This window comes from Capsella rubella, unplaced genomic scaffold (assembly GCF_000375325.1).
Source record: "Capsella rubella cultivar Monte Gargano unplaced genomic scaffold, Caprub1_0 scaffold_5, whole genome shotgun sequence".
Classification (NCBI taxonomy): Eukaryota; Viridiplantae; Streptophyta; class Magnoliopsida; order Brassicales; family Brassicaceae; genus Capsella; species Capsella rubella.
Window position 1 is genome coordinate 581510 of NW_006238919.1, and position 12753 is coordinate 594262.

The 12753-nt window shown below is 31.3% G+C and overlaps 2 protein-coding genes across 4 annotated transcripts; both read left to right on the plus strand.

Annotated features, from left to right (window-relative positions):
- The first annotated feature begins 73 nt into the window (after nucleotides 1-73).
- LOC17885636 (NAC domain-containing protein 35) lies at nucleotides 74-3093 on the plus strand. Of its 2 annotated transcripts, XM_023782146.1 has the most exons (4): nucleotides 74-602; nucleotides 928-1196; nucleotides 2233-2665; nucleotides 2771-3093. In XM_023782146.1, exons 1-4 carry the CDS (start codon nucleotides 305-307, stop codon nucleotides 2920-2922), a joined length of 1152 nt encoding a protein of 383 aa, XP_023637914.1. In that variant the 5' UTR covers nucleotides 74-304; the 3' UTR covers nucleotides 2923-3093. The 2 variants fall into 2 exon arrangements, with proteins under 2 accessions (XP_023637914.1, XP_006291205.1); XM_006291143.2 differs by having other exon boundaries at nucleotides 2233-3093.
- A 2269-nt stretch (nucleotides 3094-5362) lies between these two features.
- On the plus strand, nucleotides 5363-8096 carry LOC17886068 (PHD finger protein ALFIN-LIKE 6). 2 transcript variants are annotated; one of them, XM_023782149.1, is made up of 5 exons: nucleotides 5363-5720; nucleotides 5907-5939; nucleotides 6374-6602; nucleotides 7282-7408; nucleotides 7496-8096. In XM_023782149.1, exons 1-5 carry the CDS (start codon nucleotides 5624-5626, stop codon nucleotides 7769-7771), a joined length of 762 nt encoding a protein of 253 aa, XP_023637917.1. In that variant the 5' UTR covers nucleotides 5363-5623; the 3' UTR covers nucleotides 7772-8096. The 2 variants fall into 2 exon arrangements, with proteins under 2 accessions (XP_023637917.1, XP_006291728.1); XM_006291666.2 differs by having other exon boundaries at nucleotides 7499-8096.
- The last annotated feature ends 4657 nt before the right edge of the window (nucleotides 8097-12753 follow it).

Below are 12753 nucleotides of genomic sequence, written 5' to 3' on the forward strand. Positions count from 1 at the left end.
AACCGTGGACACCCTGTCCTCAATTTGACAAGTCTTTGTCTCCTCCTTAACTCTCTTCTTCTCTCTCTCTTTGTCTTATTCTAGTTTGGTCTCAACTCCCAAACACGGCGACGTTTCAACCCTACACAGTCGTCCTTTCTTCTTCTCCTCCTCCTCCTCTTATCTCTACCCAACACCACTCAATTTCATCTCTTCTTTTTCCCTTACATTGCTAGTATAAAAACCAAACAAACCCTTAATCTCTTTTCATCTTCTCATCTTAATCCACATGCATACAAATATACATATATAGTTTGTTACATATATGGCAATTGTATCCTCCACAACTAGCATCATCCCCATGAGTAACCAAGTCAACAATAACGAAAAAGGTGTAGAAGAAGATGGTCATGATAGAGGAGGCGGCCACGAGAGTCATGTCCAAAATGATGATGAAGCTGATGATCACGATCATGACATGGTCATGCCCGGATTCAGATTCCATCCCACCGAAGAAGAACTCATAGAGTTTTACCTTCGCCGCAAAGTTGAAGGCAAACGCTTCAATGTAGAACTCATCACTTTCCTCGATCTCTATCGCTATGATCCTTGGGAACTTCCTGGTAATTATATCTATTCACAAACACACATATATACATAGATCATCATATAAATCATCTCAAACTATTTAGGAATATTCTTAATTAAATTCTTGTACATACGTTAAGATCTATAGACGCAGTCAAGTTCCTTCTCTCTTATCACTTTCTCTCTCTATGTCTTCTCTTAAACCTATATATGTAACCTCCTTATGAATTATTAGTATATCCATCTTTATTTTCTTTATCAAATTAACCTAAAAACCCTTCTTGTATACCTATAATATAATATGTATATGATTATATAATTAGCTTGTATATGTTTGATGATAGATATATGTATGTGCAGCTATGGCGGCTATAGGAGAGAAAGAGTGGTACTTCTATGTGCCTAGAGATCGGAAATATAGAAATGGAGATAGACCGAACCGAGTAACGACTTCAGGATATTGGAAAGCCACAGGAGCTGATCGGATGATCAGATCGGAGACTTCTCGACCAATCGGATTAAAGAAAACCCTAGTTTTCTACTCCGGTAAAGCCCCTAAAGGCACTCGTACTAGTTGGATCATGAACGAGTATCGTCTTCCTCACCATGAAACCGAGAAGTACCAAAAGGTATAAAATCAATTAACTTTAGCTATATACATATATCCATTACATACATACGTACATAAATATAACCCTAGCTAGGTGGTGAGGCCTTCAAAATTGAATATAATCACTAGGCTGTTTGAATTTGAAAATTGTTGTTTTCTCTTTGTTTAAATTTATTTTGGAATTGATTCGATAAAAGATCAAAAACATATTTGTGAATGGTCTAAATGTCAGGCGGCGTTTGCGCTTAAATCTAGAAAATGTTCATGTCATCTGCGTGAACTCTTTAAATTTCTAGCCATGGCCCATTGTTATAGTAGTATACACATTAATAGATTTCTGCATACACATAAATTTAATCACAAGTACCACATTCGACATTCATATATATACCTTAATTTCTGAAGAGTCTTTGGTAATTAGTTTTCTTACAGTTTATCATATTAATGTTTCCTGCTCTTTCTCACATTCATGTCTTCGATTTAAGTTGTCTAATAACATTTTTTTTTAAGAATATATAATTTGGCATATACGAAAATTTGAAATCTATACACATACATATATTAATATATAATTATGTAAGAAGACAAGAAAAGTATTATCTTTTACGGCTAATAACAATGGACTGATAAATACATTTTTGGGGTCTTTCGAATTGTATTTTGTCACCTTGTAAAGTATGCATTATTCCTCATTAGATAGCTCATAAATCTACCAATCTAAGTGCAGGTGTGTGTATTTCACATCCACTTATACTGGTAAAAAGTTAAATTACATCAGCTAATTCTTAAATCTCCAATTGAAAACATGATAAATCTTATATGGCCGTCATAAGATAGTACGTAGTCTAAATTTCTTCTATGCATATTATCTTGTTTTGCTAATGCTAAGTTTACATATATAGTTTGCGATTCTTCGATTTTAAACTCATCTCTTCGATAAGTTATCGATAAATTATAATTTTCTATCCAACAGTCTTTTATATATATTGACATAGTGTTAGTCTATATTGATATATGTCTCTAACCAATGCTTCATGCATGTTTAAATTATATAGGCTGAAATATCATTATGCCGAGTGTACAAAAGGCCAGGAGTAGAAGACCATCCATCCTTACCACGTTCTCTATCAACAAGACATCATCATAACCATAACTCATCATCCTCATCATCCCGCTTAGCCTTAAGACAACAACAACATCATTCATCATCCTCTAATCATTCCGGCAACAACCTTAACAACAACAACAACAACATGAACAATCTCGAGAAGCTCTCCACAGAATATTCCGGCGACGGCAGCACCACAACCACCACAAACAGTAACTCTGACGTTACCATAGCTTTAGCCAATCAAAACATATATCGTCCAATGCCTTACGGCGCAAGCAACAACACATCGATAATCTCTACGAGTACCCAAGAAGATGATGAAACAGCCATTGTTGACGATCTCCAGAGACTAGTTAACTACCAAATATCAGATGGAGGTAACATCAATCACCAATACTTTCAAATCGCTCAACAGTTTCACCATAATCAACAACAAAATGCTAACGTGAACGCGTTACAACTGGTTGCGGCGGCGACTACAGCGGCAGCAGCGCTAACGCCTCAAACGCAGGCGACGTTAGCCATGAGCATGATCCCAGCAGGGACGATTCCAAACAATGCTTTGTGGGATATGTGGAATCCAATGGTACCAGATGGAAACAGAGATCATTATACTAATATTCCTTTTAAGTAATTTATAACACTAAATCTTGATTATTATTATTATAGTAATGCTGCTTTGCTATATTTATATTTACTATGATATAGCTATATAGACTATGATTGATCATTGCGATGTTATGTAACGATTGATCATTGCGATGTTATGTAACGGAACTGATTCCCAACATATATGTTTAAGTAAAAGCAATTTCTTGTGTTAAAGTTTACTTCTTCATTCATGCTATATATGAATATTAAGTATTTATGTATGACAAAGGAATCCAATCCTTATTATAAGTCATCAGCCGAAACAAAAACAAGACATAAAATGATTCATTTCCTGTAATAACCGTAACAGAAACTAGACAAAATAAAATAAAATAGAAACACTAACTAAGAAAATGATTCAAATTGATCAATCGATCAAATGGTATTTGATTTTGTTCATTCCAATCCAAAATTTCATAAAGAATATATAATTTTGATATCTTTATTTTTTTCGTTTATATTAGAATTCATGTGGCATTGTCGTTTATATTAGATCCAAGGTGTTAAATTAACCGATAGTGCGACGACTTTATATAGATAAAGAACAGAAACTCTTAAAAATTTAACAGCTGGTTATGAGATAAAAATATAAAAAGACACTAGCCAGTTTTTGTCTTCGTGAGTAAGAAGACTTAGGGTTTGACGAGAAAAATAAGTAAAACATAGGGGGACGACGTACGTACCACATTTGGTGAGAGCAGTTGTTTCCCGTGATATTGTAAAGATTGGATAGGACCAGCATGAATAGTTTTAGTTAGTTATATGTTTCAAATTTTGTTTATGTTTAAAATTGTATATATATATATATATATATTGTTTTATTTTTATGAACTATGGCATGTGCATCTTTAAAATCTTGACTTTGTAAATATTAGTTCTTGAGGACGACTAATTAACTCGTGTTCGTTCCCATCAATAATTTACGCCTTAAAGAAAATATTAAAAGTTGGTTTTGATTCCGCACCGATACGTTAGAATATGAATCTAACGTACGTACGTCGTCGTGAAATTTTTTTGTTGTTAACATTTTTACGAAAAAGCATTAATAAATTGATTTGTGTTCGTATAGTTATGTATAACTAATGAATATTTTATGAACTGTAATGTATATTAATATTAAAGTTATTCCTAGCTATATTGAAAATAGTGTTTTTACTGTACTCCTATAGTCCTATTGAAAAAGTTCTGAATATGTAAAGTCATAATAGTCTTTTTTTTTTTTTAATACTATATCTGATACTGATAGTAACAAATAACACTAATTAATCATGTTATATTGTCTTACTGTATATATTGCGTGTTTTATCTTGTATCTTGTCGATTGTCGAGTTTGTAGACTATTACATATACAGTATATACCAATTACCAAATGGTTGACAATCTGAGACAAATTAGATTATAGTTTCTTACATCTAAAAACGCACAAAACAATGCTGGTCCGTTTCTTACATCTAAAAACACACAAAGACAATAAAGATTGAAAATATACAAAATAATGATAGTGTTAAAAAACCATAACTTTTTATTTTCTTCCTATCTAGCTCTTTTAAGAATTTTTTTTTTTAAAAAAGATTTATAATTTACAAGAATATATATATTCTTTCTTTCTTTTTTTTCATAAAATATTTCGGTGTAATCGTGGAAAAAAAAAGTCGTAGATGATGAATTGATGATAGTTAAAAACTTTCGAATCTCATCTCCTAGGTTAAAACTGCAAACAAAAAGCCCACTACGTTTAACGGGCCAGACATGCTTTCTTTATATTAACAATACAAACCTAGGCCTGAATTGTCAACTCTAAGGTGAAGATTGAATCTATGGTTTTGTTCGGTTTAGACGCCGGTAAATAAAATCTTAATAAATCAATTTAATACCTCTGCCCTGTACAGAAAGGCGAATTGAAAAAAAACGAAAGTATTGGGAGTCTTGTATAATTTCTAAAAACGATGGGGTGTCGAGGCAATTTCTGTAAACTTATCATTCGAAATTAAAACTGAAAATAAATGCTTGACCAGAAAAGAAAAATAATGTAAGTTTCCAAAAAGAAAAATAAAATAAAATGTAAAATTCAGGAGTCTATAGAAAAAGTAGGATACGTAGACCGGAATTAATAAAATTAATTTTTATATTAATACATAAATACACAATTTTCTTTTTTCTTTTTATATTAGTATACTACAGTCAGGACAACTTTTGTTTTATACAATTTTAAGAAGCTTTTAATTTATTTCTTAATAAAGTATTTTTTTAATATTGTTTTTTGAACAAATTTAGTGTATATCTTACTATTAACAATTGTTATTTTTTTTTTGTCAGAAATTAACAATTGTTATCTTAAAGATATATTTCCAAACAATAAAAAAATAAATGATAATAAAGATAAACATAGAGTTGTGTCTCTATATAAGTCCCAGCCCCAAAATTGTCATAAATCGGTCCCTTTTGTTTTTTTTCGATTTAGGGTTTCTAAGCCCTTTTGTCTATTTTTTCTTTTCTCAATTTCACCCCCAAAATTAAATCTTTCTTCAGAGAGAGATTTACAAATTTTCATCTCCCCAAATCTGGGTTTCATCGATTCTTTGAAAAATTTGTCCTAAGATTTTGATTTTGACCGGAAAATTCTCATATTTCGCCGGCGACTCTGAAGCTGTAAATTCATTCTCCGGCGACGTCGTCTGTGAAATATGGAGGGGATCAGTCATCCTATACCTCGTACCGTTGAAGAGGTCTTTAGCGACTTCAGAGGTCGACGAGCTGGTCTTATCAAAGCTCTCACAAACGGTGAGTTTCGGTCTTTCTCTCTCTCTCTCTCTCTCTCTCACTCTGTTCCATCTTCTTCTTTGTCCGATTCTGGTTTTATTTTGTTTCTAGCCCTGATTAAAAAAACAAAAAAAGTGTCCTTTTTTTTGTGTGGGTTTCGTGAGATTTGACGATTCTGGGTTTTTTGTGTTTCTTGTTTATATGCAGATATGGTGAAGTTTTACCAAACGTGTGATCCTGGTGAGTTATTTCTTTACCAGTGTGTGTTTAATTTAGTGTTGATTCATAATGTGTTCTGTTGAAGTGCTGTTATGTTGAAAGTTACTGAGATTTTTGTTATGTTTCTGCATTGATTTGAGAAATAGATTTTTTGAATTTGTTCACTCATGGATGGTTTTCTATATATATATATATTTTTTTTATATAATTGAGCTTCCGTTTGATCATATCCTTCAATTGTTCTGTAGTGATTGAGTTCAGATCTCAGTTATGAGTAAAAGCTATAGTTTTTTTCTCCTCAGTTCAAAACTTTATCTTGGATTATTTTTCCTCCTCTATTTAATCCTTTTTGGAGGCTTTGTTTGTTAATTATGATTATCTACATATTTCCAGCTAAAGATTGAGTTAGTCTTGTGTGTGGTTTCTCTTAAGATCTTCCATTCTTGTTTATGCAGAGAAGGAGAACTTGTGCCTCTATGGACTTCCAAATGAGACATGGGAAGTTAATCTTCCTGTCGAGGAAGTTCCTCCTGAGCTTCCTGAACCAGCTTTAGGCATCAATTTCGCTAGAGACGGGATGCAAGAAAAGGACTGGGTATCTTTGGTTGCAGTTCACAGCGATTCATGGCTTCTTTCTGTTGCATTTTACTTTGGTGCACGTTTTGGATTCGGTAAGAACGAGAGGTAAGGTTCTTTCTTCAGCCTCAGTCTCTCGAGCGTTGCAACTCAATTGTGATTATATAATGTGTGGTAAGATTTATGAGGACCAATTTGGCATCCTCATGTTTAGTCTCCTGGTGCTGGATAATAACAATCTCTCTGTGTCAGGGTTTTTATAACTCAGTTGATCTTGTTTCATGTGTTGGGTTCTGTTAAACTCTTTTTTTAAGTTTTCAGTTTCGATATTTTGCTTCATGAGACAGAATTGAAGCGACAAGAGTTATGAATCACCACAAACTGGATCACTGTTATTGAGATATATGTTGGACTCAGGTCAATAGATGTGATATGTGCCTCTAATTTCTGATTAGTATTTCTTGTGTTAGTCGAGTGCAGGATCACTATAATTGGCCTAGGCAGTTTGTTCTGAATTGTATTTTTGCAACAATCATTGAATTTGTTAGCTCATAGCTAAGGAACTTTAAGCAGAATGAGTTGGGATTCTGAATTTTTCTATTGAAAGGATGTTTGAGCTGAATGAGTTGGGGATTCCGGACTTGTTTTGGGTTTAGTTCGTGAATCAAACTCTGTATGTGTGGTTCTATTGTGGATCTCATCAGTTTCTTCTTTTGAATTAAGTTTCTTAGTGCTGTGTAGTTATTACATGCCTTTCAGCTTATGCTATGAACCGATTCTTTTTCAGGAAGAGGCTATTCCAGATGATTAACGAGCTGCCAACCATTTTCGAAGTTGTGACCGGCAATGCAAAGCAGTCCAAGGATCAATCTGGTAACAACAACAATAGCAAAAGCAAATCTAGTGGCATCAAGGTATCTCTTCTGTTTATCCATTTTCATCAAATATAATCTCTCTGTGACTCTCTGTTAAGTTCTCATCTCATTGTAATTCCTCATAAGCAGTCTCGCCATTCGGAATCTCTCACAAAAGTTGCAAAGATGTCATCTCCACCACCAAAAGACGATGATGAAAGTGAAGACGAGGATGAAGACGATGAACAAGGTGCGGTTTGTGGCGCTTGTGGAGACAATTACGGTACAGATGAGTTCTGGATTTGCTGCGACGCATGTGAGAAATGGTTCCATGGGAAATGTGTGAAGATAACACCTGCAAAAGCAGAAAGCATCAAGCATTACAAATGCCCAAGTTGCAGTAACAAGAGAGCCAGACCTTGAAGTTAAATAATCAAATTGGAAGAGGTAAACAAGTTAGGAGAGTTGTGCAAAGAAGGAGCTGAAGTTCCCAGTTTATAAGAAATTGCCAGTAAAAGGGGCTTTAGAAGATGAAGTTGTAAGAAGGTTCAAAATAAGATACTTTTTTTTTTAGTCTTTATTGTGAGATTAAGACTATTTATAATTGTTTGTCCTTTCTTTTCTTTTTTGGATTTTTTCTTTTCTTGGTGTTGTTGTTAATGTTAGTTCTACTACTAATTTGTTTGGTCTGTTTAAGATATTTTAGATTGATCAGTAATTTGCAAAAGTTGTGAAATTGTTTTGTGCTTTTATAGTTTTTTTTTTTAAATAACATAACAAATGTGCACATATACACTGCAATCAATAATGATCTTGTTGTGTGTTGAAAACTTGAAGTATTTACATGACAGAATGAAGTTGACAGATACTTGACTAGGTTAATTTGACCCAAATGTTAGACAAGGATTTGTGTTTGGATAAAGCTTATTTATCATACTTAGGCCTTGAATGGCTACTAGTTTTTAGGTAGATTTTGGTTTTAGTTTTTCCAAAAATCTAATTTGTTGCCATTCAAGATTTTACAAAATTGGTTTTCCTAAAAAATAGGGAATCTACTTTTTATGAGATTTTACTCATTTTCAAAGAGAAACCAAAAACATCTTTTGATGATTTTTTTCAACGTCAATGTATTTTCTTTCATTTTATAATTTTTATTTTTTATTCCTTTTTTATTTTTTTTCTTTTTAACAAAAACCAAAAACCAATTATTTAGAATCTAAAAACTAAAAGCTAAAATCCAGTTTAAAATCTCATTCCACTCATGGCCTTATACACTATCATGCCACTAATTTATTAGCATAGTAAATTGTGTGTATTTACAGTTCATACATAATTAATTTTTCCATAAATGTTTTATATAAACATTATTATCTAAGTAAAGCGACATAAGTATGGCTATAATGATACCTTGATTCTCTCATGCATGATGCATGCAACAAATTCTCAACATGCAAATTGCAAAAGCTAATCTTGGTATACAACATAACTTTCAAGACACATACCTACTAGTTTTTAGGTAGATTTTGGTTTTAGTTTTTCCAAAAATCTAATTTGTTGCCATTCAAGATTTTACAAAATTGGTTTTCCTAAAAAATAGGGAATCTACTTTTTATGAGATTTTACTCATTTTCAAAGAGAAACCAAAAACCTCTTTTGATGATTTTTTTCAACGTCAATGTATTTTCTTTCATTTTATAATTTTTATTTTTTATTCCTTTTTTATTTTTTTTCTTTTTAACAAAAACCAAAACCCAATTATTTAGAATCTAAAAACTAAAAGCTAAAATCCAGTTTAAAATCTCATTCCACTCATGGCCTTATACACTATCATGCCACTAATTTATTAGCATAGTAAATTGTGTGTATTTACAGTTCATACATAATTAATTTTTCCATAAATGTTTTATATAAACATTATTATCTAAGTAAAGCGACATAAGTATGGCTATAATGATACCTTGATTCTCTCATGCATGATGCATGCAACAAATTCTCAACATGCAAATTGCAAAAGCTAATCTTGGTATACAACATAACTTTCAAGACACATACCCCCCCCCCCCCCAATTTGCTTTTACTTAGCATACTTTTTTTCTTTTTTGCAAATATGTAACAGCATTTTATCAATTCATTATGTAAAAAAGAACATGTTATCATGTAACAAAACTGATGAAATAGGATGAGGCATTATCATTACACAAGAAGTAAAAACTTTACATAAATATATGGGGCCATAGTGACAGAGGCCTCACGGTATCTAACAAAACCGTTGCATGTGTTAGGCCTTTGTGTTTATTTTTTTTTTTGTTTCTTTGCATGCAAACTATAAAAGCATTTTTTAAAGAACCCAACCTATAAAGTATTTAAGTAACCATAAGCTTTCTTTAATGCAAATTCAAAATAAAGTACACAAAGTCACATACTTGTCATCTTCTCATATATACCACATGTCTCGTGTTGTTGTTGATATGTGTTTGGTAATGTCACTGGATCGATCAATGTTAAACCTATTCATTCTCTTTTAAAGCTTTAAGCCAAAATCAAGCTGACAAAAATAGAAAAAAGGTTACCAAATTAATCCGTTGAACCACGCTTTTTGGGGTAGGGGATATAAATTTAATTTTTGTTGTTAAGTACGATTAGATTTTAATATTTCAAATCATCATGCATTTTTTTTCCACTTCAGTTTCATCTTTAATTTATAATTACGAACAATGCTTTGGGTTCTATTTTTAAAACTCAAACCGAAAATATAAGTTATTATTTATTGAATTTTGCTTCAAATTTGCTATGAAGACGAATCAAACTAGTTAGACCGCAAAACATAAAGCATTGTAGTCGATATATATGTGCTTGATGTTTAAAAGCTTTGCTATTATTCTACATATGTCGTCCAATCTAAGGCAGTGAATGGCGACAACTAGAAGGCGTATTTGTAAGTGCGTATTTATAAAACTCACATTATACACCATTCATGATTTCATTTGTTATTAGCGTTTTTCAAGAAAAAATGTAAAGTAACTGTTGCGTTTTTAAAAGCTGGACTAATAACTCATGGACCGCTTCTTTTAGCTCTTCTACCTATTATCCAGTGGTTTTCGTCAAATACGCACTGGACAATGATATTTTTTTCTTCTTTTTTTTCTTTTTATTAGTATGATGAATAAATAAAGTTAAATCATCAACATGTATTTCAATAAATGAATAGATGCTAAATTATTCTTTAGTTCATGTTTTATAAATGATATACTTTAATAAATGATAAATTTTTGCAAATGTGAAACCAAAAAAATTAAAAAATTTGCAATAACTCCTTGAGTAAAATAAAATTCTGCTTTATGTTTTGATTTTTTGTGACTAATAAAAAATAGTAATAATCAACATATATTAACAAGTTACTTATGCTAAATAAGTTCTTTAATTTAAAATTTAAATATTCTTATAATTAATTTGAATTTTGAAAAAAAAAATATTTTATTATTTCTTCACAAATGATAATATAATTAATTTGAACTTTTAACATTAAATACAGATTCATAAAAAACTAAAACTGTAGTCAACTTTTTGTTCAAAAATATGATTAAATTATATCATATATATTACTTAAAACTTAACAATTTTAAAATGAAACTATAGTTTCAGTTATAACAAATCATGTTAAGAAATATGTATTCTCACTATTTTAATAAAGATAATTTACATATACTTCAAGCTTAAATTTTGTTTTTAAAATTTTATAAAGAATAGATGAAAATACTATTTCATTGAGAAAAAATCAAATAATATGAAATCCGCACTTCAAATCATTTTTCACCAATCAAATATTATTTGTACCGCTTATTTTGCATTTACCGCACTTGTCCCGCTAATATATTTGTCCCGCACGTACTGCAGTTGAACCGTACCGCACTATCAAATCGCTTATCCCGCACAACCAAATCCGTTGTTACCATTCGGACCCTAAGATTTGTCTATTCGGATAGTGAAATTGTTATTTTCTTCTTTGGAAACTGTACGTGTGGGATGTATTTTTGTTTTGTTTTGTTTTGTGGATTGCTAAAAACATAAGCTAGTCTTGGTACGAATAAGAGCACAATTATATAGCTGTTAATCATGATGATGATGTGATAAAATTATGATATATTAAGTAAATTTTGGGCGCATTATCCATGTAGATGGAGTTGACAAAAAGAACAAATTGATCATATAATTAGATTGCAATAATTGGGATTTTTAAGACATGGTTTGTAAGTGGTGATCAATGTGTCCACATGATTTTTCATCTAATCTTTTCTTTAAACTTTCTAATGTTTGACCAAATCATTGAAAATTAGTTCAAAATTTACCTTAAGTATTTATCATTACTCATTTCCACACAAAAAAATAAAAGTATTTATCATTACTCGTAATTTAGGACTGTTGGTCAGAATTATCAATTTTACAGACACAAATTATATTTTGGTCTAATTAGAAAATACGTTATTACAAATACATTATATTTTTGTAAATCCCCCTTAGAAATGCTTGTTTTTGGCCTTTCTGCAATGAAAAAATATACCTTAAATAAAGCATTTCCCTGATTCCCTCTATGCACGTAGCTAGAGATCGACATGAAGTAACATTGCTTGATGAAAAACAACAAATTGTCGTCAGGAAAATTAAATACATAACGGAATCAATCAAACAATAATAGGAAAAAAATACTAATCTTAGCAACAAAGAGTCGTGCATGTGATGTTATACATTTTCTCCGGCGTAGACAACGGACCAAAACATTAAAACAGCTAGCTAGCTAACCCATTAGATTTTTGTTTTTACAGTTAAGACATTTGTCAGTGCAAAAAGATTCAAGGCTTTCATTGCTCTCATTAGCATTTAACTATCGAATTTATTTGGACCATATCGTACTTATGGACATTCGTATGTACAATTAGGAAAGCCAAATACTTTTTTATTTTATCGGAATGTGGTAAGATGACTAACTAACATTTTTAGTTATCTTTCTTGAATTCTGAACAATACTGTTTTCATTACATATATATACAAGCAGGATTAGATTTAGGGTTTATGAGAAACCCTCTAATCTTTAATTAAGTTTTTCGAAGCAGCTTGGGAGCTGTACTCATTGATGAAGACCTATCATACTACTGATATTGAAATGATCCAGATTGTATCAAACTACTCCAAAATTTCCTGCTGCTACAACGCAAAACCCTATATCTAATCTTTAAGTAAGTTTTTGAGTGCTTCCTACATCTTTCTTTGTTGCAATAATCCGATATAATGAAATTTAACTCTTATATATATATATATGATCAAAATTGTTTGTTTGAAACAGAAATAAATGTTTTAATATTAAAAAATATCACCTTTTTGTTTGCTAATGTTCCTTAAAATTCAACTAA

Bases quoted from the DNA above. Each gene is read 5' to 3' on its own strand.
- LOC17885636 (XM_006291143.2), top strand. From the start codon at position 305: ATGGCAATTGTATCCTCCACAACTAGCATCATCCCCATGAGTAACCAA. The intron at 603-927 runs GTAATTATATCT...ATGTATGTGCAG, and splicing joins TGATCCTTGGGAACTTCCTG to CTATGGCGGCTATAGGAGAG. The intron at 1,197-2,232 runs GTATAAAATCAA...TAAATTATATAG, and splicing joins AAACCGAGAAGTACCAAAAG to GCTGAAATATCATTATGCCG.
- LOC17886068 (XM_023782149.1), top strand. From the start codon at position 5,624: ATGGAGGGGATCAGTCATCCTATACCTCGTACCGTTGAAGAGGTCTTT. The intron at 5,721-5,906 runs GTGAGTTTCGGT...GTTTATATGCAG, and splicing joins TATCAAAGCTCTCACAAACG to ATATGGTGAAGTTTTACCAA. The intron at 6,603-7,281 runs GTAAGGTTCTTT...ATTCTTTTTCAG, and splicing joins GGATTCGGTAAGAACGAGAG to GAAGAGGCTATTCCAGATGA.